At 44.2% G+C, this 22,251-nt stretch overlaps 1 protein-coding gene across 1 annotated transcript; it reads left to right on the top strand.

Moving 5' to 3' along the window:
- The first annotated feature begins 9,899 nt into the window (after nucleotides 1–9,899).
- LOC135555595 (retinol dehydrogenase 8-like) lies at nucleotides 9,900–20,329 on the top strand. Its single transcript, XM_064988171.1, has 6 exons — nucleotides 9,900–10,249; nucleotides 14,491–14,652; nucleotides 17,913–18,092; nucleotides 18,234–18,327; nucleotides 18,514–18,697; nucleotides 18,887–20,329. The coding sequence occupies exons 1-6, from the start codon at nucleotides 10,144–10,146 to the stop codon at nucleotides 19,112–19,114; spliced, it is 954 nt and encodes a 317-aa protein (XP_064844243.1). The 5' UTR covers nucleotides 9,900–10,143; the 3' UTR covers nucleotides 19,115–20,329.
- The last annotated feature ends 1,922 nt before the right edge of the window (nucleotides 20,330–22,251 follow it).

The raw sequence follows: 22,251 nt of genomic DNA, 5'->3' as shown, positions 1-22,251 counted from the left end.
TTGTCCATTTAAAGTGGGTTATACATGGAGATGTCAGGAACAGCTAAGAGAATCTTACCTTCATAAAGAGAGCATTACTAACATCTGTAGACAATACAATACTAATATGTGGTCCAACCTCAAATATCAAATGGCCCAAAACATGCAGTTCTAAAAATGGCTTTAGTCAGTACAGAACAGAGAGAAAACTGATGTTCATAACTAACTGAGCAAAAGGTATTGGAGAAAACAAAGAAAGGTTCGGAGTGAGATCAGATTGTTTGGCTCGGGAGAGAAAATGTAGGTTCATCTGTCAGACTCTGGTACCCTTGGCCTGATGGATGTATGAAGGTAACTGCCCACACACATATACACACACCGTCCTACATATGTCAAGCCCCTCACACACATGTCCACACACACCATCCTACATATGTCAAGCCCCCCACACACACACCGGTCTACTACTATATATGTGAACCCCCCCCACTACCAAACACTCAACGTTGCTTCTACACTCGGAAAGTATTCAGATCCCTTGACCTTTTCCACATTTTGCTAAGTTACAGCCTTATTCTAAAATGGATTATAAAAAACAAATCCTTAGCAATCTACACACAATCCACCATAATGAAAAAGCAAAAACAGGTTTTTAGAATTTTTTGCACATTTATAAAATATAAAAACCTTACTTACATAAGAATTCAGACCCTTGCATGGAGATTGAAATTGAGCTCCTGTGCATCCTGTATCCATTGATCATACTTATATATGTCACCCTTTATTTAAATGGCAAGTCAGTTAAGAACAAATTTTTGTTTACAATGACGAGCCTACACCGGCCAAACCCCCATGATGCTGGGCCAATTGTGCGCCGCCCTATGGACTCCCAATCACAGCCGATTGTGATACAGCCTGGAATCAAACTAGGGTGTCTGTAGTGACACCTCAAGCACTGAGATGCAGTGCCTTAGACAGCTGCGCCACTCGGGGGCACTTGAGATTTTTCTTCAACTTGATTGGAGTCCACCTGTGGTAAATTCAATTGATTGGACATGATTTGGAAAGAAACACACCTGTCTATATAAGGTCCCACAGTTGACAGTGCATGTCAGAGCAAAAACCAAGCCATGTGGTCGAAGGAATTGTCCGTAGATCTCTGAGATAGCATTGGGTCGAGACACAAATCTGGGAAAAGGTACCAAAATATTTCTGCAGCATTGAAGGTCCCCAAGAACACAGTGGCCTCCATCATTATTTAATGGAAGAAGTTTGGAACCACCATGTGTCTTCCTAGAACTGTCCACCCGGCCAAACTAAGCAATCGGGGGAGAAGGGCCTTGTTCAGGGAGGTAACTCTGACAGAGCTCCAGAGTTCCTCTGTGGAGATGGGAGAACCATCCAGAAGGACAACAATCTCTGCAGCACTCCACCAATTAGGCTTTTATGGTAGAGTGGCCAGGGGGAAGTCACTCCTCAGTAAAAGGCACATGACAGCCTGCTTGGAGTTTGCCAAATGGCACTTAAAGACTCTCAGACCATGAGAAACAAGATTATCTTGTCTGATGAAACCAAGAATGAACTCTTTGGCCTGAATGCCAAGCGTCACGTCTGGAAGAAACCGAGCAACATCCCTACAGTGAAGCGTGGTGGTGGCAGCATCATGCTGTGGGAATGTTTTTCAGCAGCATGGACTGGGAGTCGGGATCGAGGTGAACGGAGAAAGGTACAGAGAGATCCTTGATGAAAACCTGCTCCAGGGCGCACAGGACCTCAGACTGGGGTGAATGTTCACCTTCCAACAGGACAACAACCCAATCAAACATCTCTGGAGAGACCTGAAAATACAGTTGGAGTCGAATGTTTACATACACTTAGGTTGGAGTCATTAAAACTCATTTTTCAACCACTCCACAAATTTCTTGTAAACAAACTGTAGTTTTGGCAAGTCAGTTAGGACATCTACTTTGTGCATGACACAAGTCATTTTTCCAACAATTGTTTACAGACAGATTATTTCACTTATAATTCACTGTATCACAATTCCAGTGGGTCAGATGTTTACATACACTAAGTTGACGGTGCCTTTAAACCGCTTGGAAAATTCCAGGAAATGATGTCATGGCTTTAGAAGCTTCTGATAGGCTAATTGACATCATTTGAGTCAATTGGAGGTGTACCTGTGGATGTATTTCAAGGCCTACCGTCAAACTCAGTGCCTCTTTGCTTGACATCATGGGAAAATCAAAAGATATCAGCCAAGACCTCAGAAAACAATTGTAGACCTCCACAAGTCTGGTTCATCCTTGGGAGAAATTTCCAAACGTCTGAAGGTACCACATTCATCTGTACAAACAATAGTACGCAAGTATAAACACCAAGGGACCACGCAGCCGTCATACCGCTCAGGAAGGAGACACTTTCTGTCTCCGAGAGATAAACGTGCTTTGGTGCGAAAATTGCAAATCAACTCCAGAACAACAGCAAAGGACCTTGTGAAGATGCTGAAGGAAACAGATACAAAAGTATCTATATCCACTGTAAAACAAGTTCTATATCGACATAACCTGAAATGCCACTCTGCAAGGAAGAAACCACTGCTCCAAAACCGCCATAAAAATGCCAGACTATGGTTTGCAACTAAACGTGGTGTCGTGATGTTGTATTAGTTAATGTGACGACTGTTGCTCACCGAATGATTAAATGTTTCTAATTGTGTGATTAACTGAATCAAGCAATTATTAACTCATTAACCTGGGGCACCATGGGAAAACGAGTTTTTATTGAGTTTCTATTTCCCAAATTAACTCAAAGAATATCAGAATATTGGTTTTACAACAGCCGCCAATTGACCAGTTACCGCTACAATCTCGTTCTGAACGTCGTATAGTCCATGAATCTGCACGGACCCGGGTCTCACCAATGAGTTCGTATCACACAAATCTTAGTTGAATATTTATTTACTATAAAAGTTATAGGCTATTGATTAGAACTTAGATTAACAGGCCAACACACTATGGTGCGTGTTACCCACAATGGGGATTTCAAAGAGAGAGAGAAAAAAGAAAGTACACAAGAGAAATATACATTTGACTGAATTTGTCAGTTATGCTATTCTATCCCTAGCCTTGCCCCAAACTGCTGCTCTTATGTGTACAAATATAATGTTGAAATTACGTGGGGAAGGTCTCTGAGGATTCTCTGCGTGGACCGTTCAGGCTGCTCGATGACACACTTCTCCGGCGCACCTTTCTGGTCGTCCTCACGATCTCAGTGTCCTTTTCGCTTAGGAGTCTGTTCCCTCACCCCTTTCTCTGGAAGGGGTCTTCTGAGGACAGACAGCTCTGCAGCTCAGAGCTCACAGCATAGGAATGAAACCGTTTAGATACCACGATTCGCTGGGATTGGATGCTAGGTGGTCAGGCTTGAATTCACCCGCTTAGACACAGCTACTCATCCGTAGCTTGGGTAGAATTTTTTTTATTTGTCTTCAAACTTGTGTTGCATTTTGGGTTCGTTGACTTTTTAGACCTCGGCTGCAGCTTGGGTCACGTAGTCTCCTCTGTCAATTCTTTACTCACAGGTTTTATACCCTAGTGTCAAAAGTGGGCGTAACCGCTTTTAGGGCCCTTCTCTGGGCGTACCAAGTTATGGGAAAGGTCTAGATTTGATTCAAATCCAATGATGCTTGCAAGCCGAAGAACACCATCCCAACCGTGAAGCACAGGAGTGGCAGCATCATGTTGTGGGGGTGCTTTGCTGCAGGAGGGACTGGTGCACTTCACAAAATAGATGGCATCATGAGGCAGGGAAATTAGGTGGATATATTGAAGCAACATCTCAAGACAGCAGTCAGGAAGTTAAAGCTTGGTCGCAAATGGGTCTTCCAAATGGAAAATGACCCCAAGCATACTTCCAAAGTTGTGGCAAAATGGCTTAAGGACAACAAAGTCAAGGTATTGGAGTGGCCATCACAAAGTCCTGACCTCCATCCCATAGAAAATTTGTGGGCAGAACTGAAAAAGCGTGTGCGAGCAAGGAGGCCTACAAACCTGACTCAGTTACACCAGCTCTGTCAGGAGGAATGGGACAAAATTAACTTATTGTGGGAAGCTTGTGGAAGGCTATCCGAAACGTTTGACCCAAGATAAACAATTTAATGGCAATGCTACCAAATAGTAATTGAGTGTATGTAAACTTCTGACCCACTGGGAATGTGATGAAAGAAATGAAAGCTGAAATAAATCATTCTCTCTGCTATTATTCTGACATTTCACATTCTTAAAATAAAGTGGTGATCCTAACTGACCTAAGACAGGGAATTTTTACTAGGATTAAATGTCAGGAATTGTGAAAAACTGAGTTTAAATGTATTTGGCTAAAGTGTATGTAAACTTCCGACTTCAACTGTTGCTGTGCAGCAACACTCCCCATACAATCTGACAGCGCTTGAGAGGATCTGCAGAGAAGAATGGGAGAAACTCTGCCAAGTTTGCAGTGTCATGCCCAAGAAGAATTGACGCTGTAAACTCTGCTAAAGGTGAATCAACAAAGTACTGAGTAAAGTGTCTGAATACTTATTTCAATGTAATATTTCAGTTTTACATGTTCATACATTTGCAAACATTTCTAAAAACCTGTTTTTGCTTTGTCATTGTGGGGAATTGTGTGTAGATTAGAATAAGGCTGTAACGGAACAAAATGTGGAAAAAGTCAAGAGGTCTGAATATTCTCCGAAGGCCCTGTATGTCTCCATCTTGGTACAGAGCTCTCTGACTGCTGGATATACAGACCAGATTCAGTAGGTATACTTCTACATTTAGTTCCATATGTCACAGTGGAAGCTGAGGTGTATATATGATCACAATGCTACACAATCTTCACACCACACCTGCTGAAATAAATCAAAGCACCTCGTATCTAAAGTAGCTGGCCGGGGGCACAGTGAATGAACTCATCACGTTCCACCACTTATATCATAATATATCATTGCCTCGTTCCATCTTAGGCACCTACACACATCTGGGTGGTTCTGTCATGTTTGAAGTTGGTCAAAGTGTGTGCTCTTGGTCATGTGGTCAATGGGGATATTTCACTGACCAATTCCCTACCAACAAGAATCCTCTATAAAACCCTTGTCATCTGAGACTATAGTTCAGATCTGTTGGCAGTTTTAGCCTTTGCATCCATCCTGTTCACATCCATATAACATGTCATTCATTAAAAAGTCCCCGCCTAGTGAACTCATGACTGCGTAAACCACACTGCGGAGGATGGAGATCTGTGTTACTAAGGACTAAATGTTTACAGGGGTTAGTGGGACCAGTGACTAGATACTGTATTTATATCATGGGAAAAAACACAAGACTTGTGTGCCTCCCTAAATGAGATCAGGTCAGGAAGTGACTCACATACTGTCTCAACAGGGGAGTGACTAATTGTGACTTTTTCCTAGTTCACTTTAGGTCCATTGTAATAGAGCTAGGCTGCCCTACCAAGCAAAAAGGCAGTAACTGCCCATTAGGTCGAAAATGAGTTAATGTAATTTTTGCTACATTAAATATATCCTTAATCGTGTGGACAATTATCCTGCCTCTATTGTATTGTGTTTTGGATAAAATGGGGGTCATGTTAGCAGTAACTGCATAAAGTCACTGTGAAATCAAGGTAAACAGCGGCAGGTAGCCTAGTGGTTAGAGCGTTGGGCCAGTAACCGAAAGGTTTCTAGATTGAATCCCTGAGCTGACAAGGTAGAAATCTGTTGTTCTGCCTCTGAACAAGGCAGTTAACCCACTGTTCTTAGGCTGTCATTGTAAATAATAATTAGTTTGTTTTTCTTAGTTCAACAGGAAATGACACAGTGCACATGAGCAGGAGAGAAATGAGAGAAAGAGAAGAGTTACTGGACTATTAAACCCATTCTGAAAGCTCATATAAAACACCAGGTCAGATTGGGGTTTGTAGGGGGTGTTAATGAAAATAATTACTGATGGGGGATGATTCAGCTAATTATCATTAAGGATTAAGTCTCATTAATAATCTGCTCAAACAATCGCCACCACTCTCATTCTACGCTCTCTCACTCTCTATGTCCCTACTCTCTATCTTTCACTCTGTTCCTCCTCCTCTCTCTGTCCCTTCTCTCTCTCCTTCTCTTTGGTTCTGTCAGCCTCAGAACCCTCTCAAATGTCTCATCCCTGTCTCTCGCTCCCTTCTCACTCTCTGGGTCCACTCTGTTACTTAAAGCTTTTGTTCTCTCGCCCACTCCCCCTACCACTCTCTTTCCCTTTTTTCCCTTTCATTTACTTTTCCCCTCCTCTGGGAAGTTTGCATTCCACACCTCCTCAGTAGACTGCACACAAAAGAGCAGAAAGCACCACTCCTGACCTGTAGCAAACATTCCAGTCCACTGGGCTCTTTCACACAGCCACTGTTTGTGCTTTCAGAGCCAGTCCCATTTGTCCCCTCCAAACTCATTCAGCTCAGCCAGTCTGGTGGCCAGGCCACTGTTACAGGCAAGGGGGATAGAGCAGGCTGGACTAACACATTTAGACATGGACAAGCAATGCTATGTTTCAATTGCAAAGTTAAGGTTACACAGAGAAGTATTTTTCTCACGTGCATTATCACAATTTGTGCACTAAAATAGTGTGAGTATTCAGTCAAACATTGAAACTTGATGTTTGGATTTATTCCCTAAACGAAATCATTACAACCAAGAAAAACTAAAAGTAACTCAATCATATATTGATTCCACTTCAAAGACCAGATCATCTCTCATTTTCAGTGAAATGAGTAGAAACAGCATTGACAGTGAGTCAGAGATAAATCTGAACTGAGGGATAAATAGAACTGATGGTTCCATCCAAAAGGCATACATTCAAGTATCCTTCAACTCAGCAATCAGGAAATTGACTATTAGCCTCTTATGGAAAAGAGAGAACATGTGTTGCCTCTCTCTAGTCCCCTGTCAGAACTGTGACTGAACTCCCATGAAGAGGATAAGGGTCTTATGTGGCGCAGGGCCCACCTGGGGTACAATGAGATGTCAGAGAGAAAAGGTCAGAGGTCAGAGAGAAGATTGGGGAGCAATCTTTTGGCAACACGTTTCCTTATGGTGCTTTATCTCAGCAGTCTGCATCAGAAGAGAAGAAAGTTGCAGGGGAGAAGTGGTGGGAAGGTAAAGGAGGACTGAAAGATGGAGGCAACTTGGAGGATGAACGAGGTGTAGTTGGAGAAAGTAGAGAGCCAGAAAAGAGGATCATTTATATATGGCTCTGAGGGAGGAGTGCGCGTGGCAGGGGAAAACAACGTGTACGAGCCTGCACCATTCCCTCTCCTCCTCTCTCTCTGTCCTTTTCTACCTCCCTCCCTCCCTCTGTCTCTCTCTCTGTCTTTCTCTCTCTGTCTCTCTCTCTCTGTCTTCAAATACCAGAGTGATGGCTAGAAGGCTGCTGACAACATTCCCTCCCCTACAGCTCTTCTAATGTGTCTACCTCCACACACACCTGTCCACAGTCTCCCCAGGCAGGGGGAAAGGCATGTCAAGAACTCCCGCCTGCTCCTGCGTCCCTTCCTTTCTCACCTCAACTGGCTCCCCAGCCTCAGCCCACCACCATGGACAGAGTCTCTGGAGCAACACAAATCAAATATTCACACACCCAAATGTTACAGGATGGCTGTAAAGTGTCATTGACAGTTTGTGTTTTCTCATCTTGAGTCTGAAAAGTAGATCTACAGTACCGGTACAATTCTTAGAAATGTTTGTTCTTTGATCCATTGTGAAGATGGGGGTATTATAAAGAGTGTATCGATAGTTTGTAAACAGTTCATTATTATCATATAAACCCTTTAAAAACATGTTTTACCTTAACCATTATCAGTCAAAATCTAATAAAAGTTGTTCTCTGGTTCCCCCCCTCCCCCCCATTACGTAATGCTCTGTGTCGGCGGTAGTAGAAAAATTCTTCCCAACCAACGTTTTTTTCATTCTGTTTCTCTGCACTGCTGTACCGCTGTCTATTCTCTCCCATGTCTTGTATGTGTCATGTGCTTGTGGACACATTTTTCACAACAAGGTGTGTGTGTGTCCTCTATACCTATCCTGCGGTAAGAATAGTGATCTCTGTAGCCTATGTTACGTTGTGTGGACTGTAAAGATGGAGGGGGTTCCTGAATACTGTACATCGCAGGTTTGTTTGAGGTTAAATGCAAAGCACAGGAGATGGATGGATATGCTGAGAGAGAGACAGGAAGTAACAGGAAGAGAGATGGTTTCAGCTCACCTCTCTGGCCATGCAGCTGTGGCAATAACATATTGAGATATTGAGTGTCCAACAAGCCCTAACATGGGTGTGACCTTTGTACTCTGACCCAATCACCATCGCTATGGAAACCAGCCTGGTTTTACAATCTTATCATATGCACCTTTACACCTTGCTACGCCCACCTTGAGCAGAATTCCCATGTTCAAACAAGGCAATGTCTCTCTGTCTACAAGCCAAAGCAACACATAACTATAACTCCAAACTGACAGATCACTGTTGTACTGACTACAAACACATTCTGCATCTTCTACCTATGTAGACTTAAAATACTGCCCTTAAAACAGCATGACAGAATAAACCATCAATTACTTTTCTTCAGCATTGGATACGACACAGGAATAGGAATAATAACTGCATTTGGGACTACATGGGAGAAGGCTTGTCTGTTCCAAACCCATTCATTATGTATTTGTGTGATTGTTCATTCTGCCAGGAGATGGCAGGAGAGCTCCAGCGCTGTAGCGCATCTAGATTACACAACGTTACTGAAGGAGAGCTGAAACCACGCCAGTGAAATTTGATTATAGTGACGTGACGTAGGACTAAACGCCACAATATTGAACTTTGCGCTTGACCTTCAATTGTTTTCACACTTTAATCTATAGGGTTCTCATTATTTTAACATTGTGTGGTCAAATTTAAATTGAATGGTCTAATAGCAGCACACAATTCTGATATAGGTTTCTACAATCTTAAACGTTTCTTCATTAAGATTTATTTATTTTAGTAAGAATAATACTATATAAAATATTTGTTTACATAAACCAAAAGTAGGCTTACATTTCGGGGTTTTATGACTAGGCATAAATCAACAAGGTCTCATAGACTAGACAGGGTAGCCTAGTGGTTAGAGTGTTGGACTAGTAACTGAAAGGTTGCAAATTCAAATCCCCGAGCTAACAAGGTACAAAATCTGTCGTTCTGCCCCTGAACAGGCAGTTAACCCACTGTTCCAAGGCCGTCATTGGAAATAAAATTTTGTTCTTAACTGACTTTCCTAGTAAAATAAAGGTAAAATAAAAATAAATAAAAATAACACAGTAAATGTCAATCCGGGTGGTCAAATTAGTATGATGTGTTAAGTTTGGTATAGTTACATAACGGTAGCCACCTTGACACCTAGCTAACGTTAGCCACAACAAATTGCAATTTGGTACATATCATACATTTAGAAAATCCGTAGAATAGTGTACATTATTCTAATTCGTAACATATTGTATGATTTCAATTTGTAACATATAATATGAATTGTAATTCGTAACATAGCCTATCATACCAAATGAATGATAGACATCCACAAATTAATACCATTAATACCATACAAAACATAGTATGTACTAAATGAAGTAACTCAGATGTATGTAGCCTACAGAATAATACGAAATGCTCTGAGACCAGGTTGCAGCAATAGGTAGGCCTGTCTGACAGATGTGAATGCATCCAAACACAGCAATATGAAACATAGGCCCTACTGGGAAATAAATATTTATTGAGGCTGTTGTTCAAAATTGCATGAAAAATGCTTATCAATGTAACCCCTACTCATATGTTAGGCTGCCACACACAGTAAAACAGGGATTCATTTAGGTTCTTTTTTTGATCAATTCAGGGCAAGCAGCATTTATCAGATTAAAATTTCTGCTGGCAGTCGAGTTTGCGAGGTGCCTCGTCTTTTTTAGTAAACGATTTTATAGGACATGTGACTAAATTACCCGCTCACATGGCGGCTGTGTTTGCATGATCCGCTTTAGTTTTTAAAGTCCAGTGCTCGAGCTCGCTCTGCAACAACCATCCGGAGCCGAAGACCACTAAAACGCACGACCTAACCGGACAAGCCATGGCGAGCAGTGGACAAAAAGTAGTTCTGATCACGGGTTGCTCCTCCGGCATCGGGTTACGAATCGCCGTCCTGCTGGCCAAAGATGAAAAGAAGCGTTACCATGGTAAATGCGCTTTCTTTACATTGTTTATCTGCCTTTAACGTCAGAAGCTTGATCCGACATGCTGCTAAAATCCCTCTGATCTTTGTTTGAACCCTTATGGAATATGTTCTGTGTACAAATAGGGTCATCATTAGTCTATCTATCCAAAACAACTTTTACGCGCAGGTTTGACCTTTGCGCCCATAAATTGTAGCCTACTAGTTTTACTTTTATACTAAATCTCCTATTGCTTGTGTTGCTAGTGTAATCTCCTATTGCTAGTGTAAAAAAATATATATATTTCCTATCGTGAGCCCTCTGGTTCTCTATCCCCCTTGATTCAGCTATTATCATCTGAAAGCTAAGTTTCCGGGGTACGGCTCCGCGAGGATGCCGCTTGCCAGGCGAGGATCATAAAAGAGACTGCCAGTTCTCTTTCAAGTGACTTCTCTCGTACAAAGCCCTCTTTATCGCACTGAATTGTAGACCGCTGCCCCGGTTTAGTGCCGTGTCTAATGCGCCTATAGTCCCCTCTCTGGAGCGAGTGTTGAAAAGAGGGACAAAGTTTGAGACCTGTACAAGCGAAGGTTCACTAGCAAGGCTTGTTTGAAGTCTTCATCGGGACTCAGCGGAGCTCGGGGAAGGTCGCGGACCTTGTACGTTTGTCATCCACTTTCCAGCTACAGACATCCAATCATTAATGTCACTAGGGTTACGTAGAATTGTTCTTTCTTTGAGGGTAGTGGGGTCTTGGGATGTATCGCCGTGAAATAAAGGAGCGCAAACAGAAGCGATTAACAGCTCCCTCAACAGTACTCAGGGATGAATCATTCTCGTTGAACTGTGACCTGCTTCCAAGAAAGAGAGAGACCACATTGCAGAAAATAACATGATCTGTTCTCTCTGAAGGATCATGAAAATCCAGATTAAATATTGCGCTGTTATTCTGAGTATTAATTGGTAGCAGTGACATTTGCCAACTACAGAGAAACCTCAACAGTCCCAGTTCAGGGCAGTGTGGTTCCATTCAAGAATGTTTACTAAGCTGTTGCCCAAGAATAATTCCAACAACAACTGAAAGAACAATGCAACTGTTGTTCTGTTGAAACTCATACATCTCTCTGTTGCTTTACAGACACCCAATTCTCTCATCATGAAGATCTTACTCATAGGTGTACAACACGTGCCCTTCGACAGACAGTATGCAGTCGAAGCTGGCACTGTCTGTCATAGTTCTCCACTAGCACTTCCACACCCTCACGAGTAAAGCAGATATGAGCAGTGCTTATTCTAGTCACACACCATTATTCCATGATCTTCCACTCATTCCATAGATACTGGATTGCCATTGGGGGTTTTGGGTCAGAGGTTACAGAACCAGATGAGATAAGAGGATGTCTTCATTCGTCAAGGACAGCAGGTCTTCAGATCAGTGCCTGATTCGAGCTGTTGATTTCCACCATTGATCTCTATTGTGTAATACTGTTGTCTCTCTATTTCCGTGTTAGAGCTCATCAATAAACACAGACGTGGTTGACCTCACTGTAAACGTGGAATGGAGAATGTCAAGTCACAAGATGCAAACATGTGGAAAACCTTTCTGTACATACTGTAGATAGTAGATACTGTTTGTTACTCTATGTAGGTTCATGTCTCCCAGGTCCAGAGTTCAAAGGGAATCAATAGTGTGTTACACAAGCGGATGGATGTGGAATAGACCCACTGACCTGCATGGCTGTTGTCTGTCTGTCTGTCTGTCTGTCTGTCTGTCTGTCTGTCTGTCTGTCTGTCTGTCTGTCTGTCTGTCTGTCTGTCTGTCTGTCTGTCTGTCTGTCTGTCTGTCTGTCTGTCTGTCTACATATAAACCTGTGTGCAAGTCTACTATATATGCTTATCTATGTGTCAGTGGGTCAGTCATCAGTCTGTTCCATGTAGTCTCATATATCTCAGATATATTACTCTCTCTCTCTCTCTAAATGTCTCTCTCTCTCTGAAGCCCTCTCTGTCTCTCTAAATGTTTCTCTCTCTCTCTCTCATCTGTCTCTCTAAATGTCTCTCTCTCTGTCTCTCTAAATCTCTCTCTCTCTCTCTCTCTCTCTCTCTCTCTCTCTGTCTCTAAATGTCTCCTTTGTGTCTCTTTCTCTGTCTCTCTCTCTCTCTCTCTGTCTCTCTCTCTGTCTCTCTAAATGTCTCCCTCTCTCTGTCTCTGTCTCTGTCTCTCTCTCTCTAAATGTCTCTCTCTCTCTCTGTCTCTCTAAATCGCTCTCTCTCTCTCTCTCTCTCTGTCTCTCTAAATGTCTCTCTCTCTCTCTCTCTCTCTCTCTCTCTCTCTCTCTGAATGTCTCTCTCTCTCTCTCTCTCTAAATGTCTCTCTCACTCTCTGTGTGTCTCTCTAAATGTCTCTCTCTGTCTCTCTCTCTCTCTTGTCTCTCTTTCTCTCCCTCTCTCTCTCTCTCTCTCTCTCTGTCTCTCTCTCTAAATGTCTCTCTCTCTCTCTCTGTCTCTCTAAATGTCTCTCCCTCACTCTCTCTGTCTCTCTAAATGTCTCTCTCTCCCTCTCTGTCTCTCTCTCTGTCTCTCTCTCTCTCTCTCTCTCTCTCTCTCTCTCTCTCTCTCTCTCTCTCTGTCTCTCTCTCTGTCTCTCTCTTGTCTCTCTCTAAATCTCTCTCTCTAAATGTCTCTCTCTAAATGTCTCTCTAAATGTCTCTCTCTCTCTCTCTCTCTGTGTGTGTCTCTCTAAATGTCTCTCTCTCTCTGAACCTCTTTCTGCCTCTCTTTTTCCTGCCTCTCTCTCTCTTCTCTCTCTCTCTCTCTCTCTCTCTCTCTCTCTCTCTCTCTTTCTGCCTCTCTCAATTCAATTCAAAGGGCTTTATTGGCATGGGAAACATACACTACATGGCTAAAAGTATGTGGACACCTGCTCTTCAAGCGTCTCATTCCAACATCATGGGCATTAATATGGAGTTGGTCCCTGCTATAACATCCTCCACTCTTCTGGGAAGGCTTTCCACTAGATGTTGGAACATTGCTGCGGGGACTTGCTTTCATTCAGCCACAAGAGCATTAGTGAGGTCGGGCACTGATGTTGGGCGATTAGGCCTGACTCACAGTCTGTATGGTCCTCGCTTTGTGCTTTGTACAGGAAAGGGCCTTCACCAAACTGTTGCCACAAAGTTGGAAGCACAGAATCATCTAGAATATCATTGTATGGTGTAGCGTTGATTTCCCTTCACTGGAACTAAGGGGCCTAGCCTGAACCATGAAAAACAGCCCAGACCATTATTCCTCCTCCACCAAACTTTCCAGTTTGCACTATGCATTCGGGCAGGGAGCGTTCTTTTAGCATTTGCCAAACCCAGATTCGTCCGTTGGACTGCCAGATGGTGCAGAGTTATTCATCACTCCAGAGAACGCATTTCCAGAGTCGAATGGCGGCGAGCTTTACACCTCTCCAGCGACGCTTGGCATTGTGCATGGTGATCTTAGGCTTGTCTGCATCTGCTTGGTCATGGAAACCCATTTCATGAAGTTCCCCATGAACAATTATTGTGCTGACATTGCTTCCAGAGTCAGTTTGGAACTCGGCAGTGTGTTGCAACTGAGGACAGTCAATTTTTACTCGCTATGCGCTTCAGCACTCATCTGTCCTGTTCTGCAAGCTTGTTTGGCCTATTATTTTGTGGCTGAGACTTTGTTGCTCCTAGACGTTTCCACTACACAATAACAGCTCTAGCAGGGCAGACATTTGACAAACTGATTTGTTAGAAAGGTGGCATCCTATGACGGTAACACTTTGAAATTCACTGAGCTCTTCAGTAAGGCCATTCTACTGCCAATGTTTGTCTATGGAGATTGCATGGCATTTAAACACCTGTCATCAACGGGTGTGGCTGAAATAGCTGAATCCACACACTTTTGGCCATGCAGTGTATGTTTATATTGCCAAAGCAAGTGGAATAGACAATAAACAAAAGTGAAATAAACTATCAAAAATGAACATTAAACATTACAATCACAAGTTTTAAAGCATTAGAGACTATGGCTATGTACAGTGTTGTAAGGATGTACAAATAGTTAAGGTAATATGTTTTTTTATTTACAATGGTGTTTGTTCTTCAGTGGTTGCCCTTTTCTTGTGGCAACAGGTCACACGTATGGGAAGACCCTCATGCAGCGATGAGTCAGTCAAGCAGTGCATCAACAGTGTCTCTCTCTCTGCCTCTCTCTCTCACCCCCTCTCTCTCTGCCTCTCTCTCTCCCAGTCATTGCCACCATGCGGGACCTGAAGAAGAAGGATAAGCTGGTGGAGGCAGCAGGTGATGCGTTTGGGAAGACCCTCATGCTGCTGCCCCTGGACGTGTGCAGTGATGAGTCAGTCAAGCAGTGCATCAACAGTGTCAAGAACCGCCATATTGATATCCTCAGTGAGTTAACAGGGCTGGAACTAACAAGCTAAACCTCCTGCCCTGGCCTTTTGTTTGGCAATGACCTGATCTCTAGCCCTGGGACCAATAGCCTCGCCTTTTTCGTGTGTGTGTGTTTGTGAATGTGTGTGTTCCAGGGCATGCGTTCATCCTGCATTCGTCTAGGCCATGGGGTATTCAACTCTTACCCTATGAGGTTCAATGCCTGTTGGTTTTATTTTCTACTTGTTTAATAATTGGTGTCCCAGGTCTAAATCAGTCCCTGGAGGAACAATGAAAAAATGCAGTGGAACTGGCTTCGAGGTACAGAGTTCAATTTGAAGGGTCTAGGCCTATGTGTATATGTACGCCTTAAAACTCTAACCTCTGTTTCAACTCTAATTTTCCAGGAAAACTGTTTCTATTCATAGGTTCACTCCTGACCCTCCACTCCCCGACACTACCCCCTCTACCCTTAATACAACAAAAACAGCCCAGCAGACCGTACCATCACGCCTCTCAATTTATTTCATTCATGTGCTGACACCTAGTGGTGACAGTGAATGGTGCAACTGTCTGACTAATGGAGTTCATGTTTTTTAGTTTTACTAAGCAAGTCAGTTAAGAACAAATTCTTATGTACAATGACGGCCTACCCCGGCCAAACCCGGACGATGCTGGGCCAATTGTACACCACCCTATGGGACTCCTAATCACAGCCAGATGTGATACAGCTTGGATTCAAATCAGGGACTATAGTGACACCTCTTGCACTGAGATGCAATGCCTTAGACCGCTGTGCCACTGGGGAGCCCACAGAGAAAAAAATCATACATTCTTCCCAAAAGTATTTCAAGACACAAAACTAGTGTTCATACAATTCAAACCTTTATATAACTAGGCAAGTCAATTAAGAACAAATGCGGGCTTTCTTGATGTCTATAGTATTCTCTCTGGTATGAAATCTGGCTCCCACTCAGGTTATGGATGTGTCACTGCAACCTTAAAGGTCCTCAATGATGTCACCATTGCCCTTGATTCTAAGCAATGCTGTGCTGCTATTTTATTGACTTGGCCAAAGCTTTTTTTCTTCTTTTTTTTAACCATTATTTATTTAATTTTGATACGGTAGACCATTCCATTCTTGTGGGCCAGCTAAGGAGTATTGGTGTCTCTGAGGGGTCTTTGGCCTGGTTTTCTAACTACCTCTCACAAAGAGTGCAGTGTATAAAGTCAGAAAATCTTCTGTCTCAGCCACTGCCTGTCACCAAGGGAGTACTCTAAGGCTCAATCCTAGGCCCCAAGCTCTTCTCAATTTACATCAACAACATAGCTCAGGCAGTAGGAAGCTCTCTCATTCATTTATATGCAGATGATACAGTCTTATACTCAGCTGGCCCCTCACCTGATTTTGTGTTAAATGCTCTACAACAAAGCTTTCTTAGTGTCCAACAAGCTTTCTCTACCCTTAACCTTGTTCTGAACACCTTCAAAACAAAGGTCATGTGGTTTGATAAGAAGAATGCCCCACAGAATAACCCACAGGTTATTACTACCTCGGAGGGTTTAGAGCTTGAGGTTCTCACCTCATACAAGTACTTGGGAGTACAGCTAGACGGTACACTGTCCTTCTCTCAGCAAGTATCAAAGCTGCAGGCTACGTCGTCCGGGTTAGGGAGGGGTTGGCCGGTAGGGATATCCTTGTCTCATCACGCACCAGTGACTCCTGTGGTGGGCCGGGCGCAGTGAGCGCTAACCAAGGTTGCCAGGTGCACGGTGTTTCCGCCGACACATTGGTGCGGCTGGCTTCCGGGTTGGATGCGCGCTGTGTTAAGAATGGTTGGGTTGTGTATCGGAGGACGCATGACTTTCAACCTTCGTCTCTCCCGAGCCCGTAAGGGAGTTGTAGTGATGAGACAAAATAGTAGCTACTAAACAATTGGACACCACGAAATTGGGGAGAAAAAAGGGGGTAAAATTCAACAACAAAAAACAAAAGAAAAAGAAGCAAAAAAGCTGCAGGCTAAAGTTACATCTAGACTTGGTTTCCTCTATTGTAATCTCTTTCAGCCCAGCTGCCAAACTAACCCTGATTCAGAGCGGAGACATCATTTATAGATCAGCAGGTAAGGGAACTCTCGAGCGGCTAGAAGTCCTTTACCATTCGGACATCAGATTTGCCACCAATGCTCCTTATAGGACACATCACTGCACTCTATACTCCTCTGTAAACTGGTAATCTCTGTATACCCATTGCAAGACCCACTGGTTGATGCGTATTTATAAAACCCTCTTAGGCCTCACTCTCCCCTATCTGAGATATCTACTGCAGCCCTCATCCTCCACAGGGTGGCAGGGTAGCCTAGTGGTTAGAGTGTTGGACTAGTAACCAAAAGGTTGCAAGTTCAAATCCCTGAGCTGACAAGGTACAAAACTGTCATTCTGCCCCTGAACAGGCAGTTAATCCATTGTTCCTAGGCCGTCATTGAAAATAAGAATTTGTTCTTAATTGACTTGCCTAGTAAAATAAAGGTAAAATACAACACCCGTTCTGCCAATCACTTACTGTTAAAGGTCCCCAAAGCACACACATCCCTGGGTCGCTCGTCTTTTCAGTTCGCTGCAGCTAGCGACTGGAACGAGCTGCAACAAACTGGACAGTTTTATCTCAATCTCTTAATTCAAAGACTCAATCATGGACACTCTTACTGACAGTTTTGGCTACTTTGTGTGATGTATTGTCGTCTCAACCTTCTTGCCCTTTGTGCTGTTGTCTGTGCCCAATCATGTTTGTACCCTGTTTTGTGCTGCTACCATGTTGTGCTGCTGCCTTGATGTGTTGCTACCATGTTGTTGTCATGTTGTGTTGCTACCATGCTGTGTTGTCATATGTTGCTGCCTTGCTATGTTGTTGTCTTAGGTCTCTCTTTATGTAGTGTTGTGTTTTCTCTCTTGTCGTGATGTGTGTTTTGTCCTATATTTGTATTTAATTTATTTACATTTTTAATCCCAGCCCCCGTCCCTGCAGGAGGCCTTTTGCCTTCAGGTAGGCCGTCATTGTAAATAAGAAATGGTTCTTAACTGACTTGCCTAGTTAAATAACGGTTAAATAAAACAATGACGGCCTACAAAACATCAGTTGTGACTAAAGCTTTAGAGCCTCAGCTCTAAACCTTAACGATGGGTGTCTGTACAGAAGGATACAGTGTAGTATCTGTATAGCATCGGTAGTGTAACTACAGGTCTGTAACCCTTGTCTCTATCTGTGAGTCTTCCCTCAGTCAACAATGCAGGTGTGGGCTTGTTGGGACCCGTGGAAAGCATCAGTATCGAGGACATGAAGAGGGTGTTTGAGACCAACTTCTTTGGCGTGGTGAGGATGATTAAAGAGGTCATGCCTGACATGAAGAAGAGGCGGGCGGGACACATCGTGGTCATGAGCAGTGTTATGGGTCTACAGGGTAAGACTGGCATGACAATGATTGAGGGGTTGTCTAGCACACTTACAGATCTGGACCAGCAGGCAAACTGTAAAAACTGTAGATTCCGGTCCTGCTCTCTGACTACCATTCCTCCTGACCCCGAGTCTGCTCTGCCTGTAGGTGTAGTGTTCAACGATGTCTACACTGCCTCCAAGTTCGCCATGGAGGGCTTCTGTGAGAGTATGGCTGTCCAACTGCTCAAGTTTAACGTCCAGTGAGTTCCTCTCAGTCAGTCTTGTACTCCTATTGGGTTTCCGTCATTACATCTCTTGGTATCTTTCCCAGTGGGCATTCAATTATAGCCAGTGACTCAATACCTGGTTACTGTGTCAGCAAAAATAAAGAATTACCGTTACTGTGTAATAGATTAATAAAGATCTATTCTGTTCTCTCCGGTCAGTTTGTCTATGATTGAGCCAGGGCCGGTGCACACTGAGTTTGAGACGAAGATGATGGAGGACGTGGCCAAGATGGAGTACCCAGGAGCTGATGCAGACACAGTGCGCTACTTTAAAGATGTTTACCTGCCCTCCTCCAAGGATATCTTTGAGGCCATGGGTCAGACCCCAGAGGACATCGCCAAGGTTAGTGAACACGCTCCGCTCCCTATGTCACCCTTTGGTTCATGGGATTTTGAGTTTGCCTAGTGTAATGGAACCAATGGAATAGTCCCAAAAGTCCAAATCCAATCCAATGTATTTGAAAGAAACGCAGGTGTGCTATAAACACTCAGATGTCCTCTCTCTCTCTCTCTCTCTCTCTCTCCCATGTAGTGTACTAAGAAGGTGATCGAGTCAAGGAACCCTCGCTTCAGGAACCTGACCAACAGCCTGTACACGCCCATCGTGGCCATGAAGTATGCCGACGAGACAGGAGGCCTGTCGGTCAACACCTTCTACAACCTGCTGTTCAACTTCGGCCCCCTCATGCACATCACCATGAGCATCCTTAAGTGCCTAACCTGCAGCTGCCTGCGCCGACGCACCATCTCACCGAACTGAGAGAGACCGGGTCTTGGTATGAAATGTAACCCTATTCCCTATATTGTGCATTACCAGGGTAGAAAGTAGTGCATTATATAGGGATAGGGTGCCATTTTGGACATACCCTGTGATAAATATACAGTGGTGTAGCTCATTGACACCCAAACCTGGACCACCTGGGGGAAGGAGGGGGCATGTAGTTCTCGGCGAGAGAGGCCGTGAGAGAACCAGGATAAGCTTTGGCCAGGCAACACGCACAATTGCACAAACACAGACAGTACAGTGTGACCTCATGCATGGGGCTAGAAGTTTTTTCTGGTCAGATCATATGATCGGGAAAAACTTCTGGCCCTCCTCATACATACACATGATTACACACAAACAACTTACCCACAAACACAGCCAGGCATATCCTCCGTCCTGGTCTTTTGAGGTGCTGCTGGGGCAATGACACTGTCTGTCCATCTGTCTGTCTGTCTGTCCAGCTGTCCGTCCGTCTGTCCGTCCGTCTGTCTGTCCGTCCGTCTGTCCATCTCTGTCAGTCTGTCTGCCGTCTGTCCGTCTCTGTCTGTCCGTCTCTGTCTGTCCATCCGTCTGTCCGTCCGTCCCTGTCTGTCCGTCTCTGTCTGTCTGTCCGTCTGTCTGTCTGTCTATCTGTCTCTGTCTGTCCGTCCGTCCCCGTCTGTCCGTCTCTGTCTGTCTGTCCGTCCGTCTGTCCGTCTCTGTCTGTCCGGCCGTCCGTCCGTCCGTCTGTCCGTCTCTGTCTGTCCGTCTCTGTCTGTCCGTCCGTCCGTCTGTCCGTCTCTGTCTGTCCGTCTGTCTGTATGTCCGTCTGTCCGTCTCTGTCTGTCCGTTCGTCCGTCTGTCTGTCTGTCTGTCTGAAAAACAAAGCACACATAACCAGTTACAAAGAATAACAAAAAACAACAGCATTGCAATCACAGTGCAAGCGTAACGTAGCACCCAATGAACTTAAGACTCAGGCCTTGCTAAACTCTTAGTACAATGCAGTATTTTGCTCTGAGTTACGAAGAATCTACTAGATTCCTTCATTGTACATTTGATTTGATGTATGTCTTTATAGTAGTATTGTTGTTTTGCTGTTTAATCATATTATTTCTACATCTTTTTATATAGAATGTATGGTTTTTAAAAGTGTATGAATTGATAGATTGTTAATATCTTATTTTTGAAAGTAATTAATTGATTTAGAAATAAACTTCTTGGTTTACTCTGAAAGAGACAGCCTTTTTCTTAATGACGCTGTAATGATGAGGCATTTAGCTCAATGTCGTTGGTGGGGTTTCCAGAGAGCCTGGTTTCCATTGTGCCTGCAGGACTCTATGTGAGCCAGTTGGGGGCACTAGATCACTGTGTGTTCTCTCTAGCTGTACCATCAGCTTGGGTGAGATTCCACTGCAGACGCTACAGCACACAGCTCAATGAGCAGGAGACCTGTTGAGAGTATTATACTGTTGTCTAGGGATGGAGATCATTGTAGCCATATGATATTGGTTTGTTTTCGGGGTGAGGGGTGGGGGGATTAAGGTTATTGCTCTTTGAAGTTACTGATCTCTGTGATTTGGGACTGGATAATGTTTTTCTAGGGTCTGAGTGGATGTTTCCAACCACTGGTGTTGAAAGTTGTTCTGTGTGTGGTTCGGATGGAGAGCCAGTGAATGATAGTGTGTGAGAGAAAGTTGGTTTGCAAATGACCATGGAAATGTAAACTAATCTGAGATCTGTCTCCTTACACTCATAGCCAATAGGTCTAGTCCTGCTGTTAGGTATCCGTGTGTGTGTGTGTGTGTGTGTGTGTGTGTGTGTGTGTGTGTGTGCGCGCCTGCGTTCTTTTGCATCTGCTTGTGTGCAGTGTGTGTGTGTGTGGACCAAGCCGGTGATCTGTTGATGGATATAAAGAGGTCATGGCCTGCTCCCCATCCCCCCCCCCCGCCCCTCACACACACACCCTGCTTTGTGCCATGTGAGAGAATATGACCTGGTTCCCATCCCTGAGGAGGGGTGAGCCCTGTTAATGACGGCTACCTCCTCAGAAACGGCCCCACTGCACCCCAGAGCCTCCCTCACCAGCTGTCTCCCTCACACCCTCAGCCTCGGACCCTCAGCCCTGGACCCCCAGTCCACTGAGAGAGAGAGAGAGAGACACACAGAAACCAAGAGAGGGAGAAAGAGTGAGAGAAAGAGAAAGAGAGAGAGACAGAGAAACCTACAGAGAGGGAGCCCAGGTCTGTCTGTAGAGTCCCTGTCTGTAGAGTCCCTGTCTGTAGAGTCCCTGTCTGTAGAGTCTCTGTCTGTAGAGCTGGTACCCAGAGGATCCTGGCTGTGGAGAGCTACGTATTGCAACAGAGGTAGCAGCCAGGTCTTTCGTTGCTCTGTGCAGTGAGGGGAGCTACATAGGTCTGTGTGTGTGTGTGTGTCTTCATCAGAGGCGACAGCTACGCACAATGGAACAAAGACGCTGTCAATCACAATCAAATGGGTGGGGGGTCAGTCCGGGGGGGAGGGGGGTGGAGCCTGTGTTCTGAATGTTGCCGAGGCCCCGATGTGGGACGCTGCAGTGAGGGGCGGGGGTGTGTCTGATTTAGGAAAATTAGGGATGGGGTGCCCCAGGCTGAATAGAAGACCTGTTTACTAATTGAATGAACACAGGAGTTACAGCAAGTCTCATTAAACAGAAGGTATTATTCTTATCAAACCATTGTTGGGCACTTTTGTTTCAGAATCAAGAACATAATTGCGATATAATCAGGGGCAACATGATGTGGCTTGGTCTTGACCCTGTCGCAATTACTAAGCCACTAAATACACACAACTCACACTGATGCACAAACACACAGCCTCCACATGCACACTCCAAATGTGTAGACTTATATAACCTTCACTTATGAAAGAACACTCAAGCCCGCATGCACACGCACACACATGCACACACGCATACAAAAACACACACACACACAGGGAGTAGCTAAAACATTTTCTTTGGCATTCTCATCGTCAGACACATTCCTAAAGTGTTTAGTCTTGGTTGTCGCCAGGTCAATTCTGGTTCAGTTCAGGCCCCTTCTCTGTTCCATCAGGACCAATACGTCATGCTAATCCCTATGTCCTCAGAGAGAAGGAGCGAAAGAGAAGGA

This window comes from Oncorhynchus masou, chromosome 15, assembly GCF_036934945.1.
Source record: "Oncorhynchus masou masou isolate Uvic2021 chromosome 15, UVic_Omas_1.1, whole genome shotgun sequence".
Lineage (NCBI taxonomy): Eukaryota > Metazoa > Chordata > Actinopteri > Salmoniformes > Salmonidae > Oncorhynchus > Oncorhynchus masou.
This window is presented reverse-complemented; position numbering and strand designations above follow the sequence as displayed.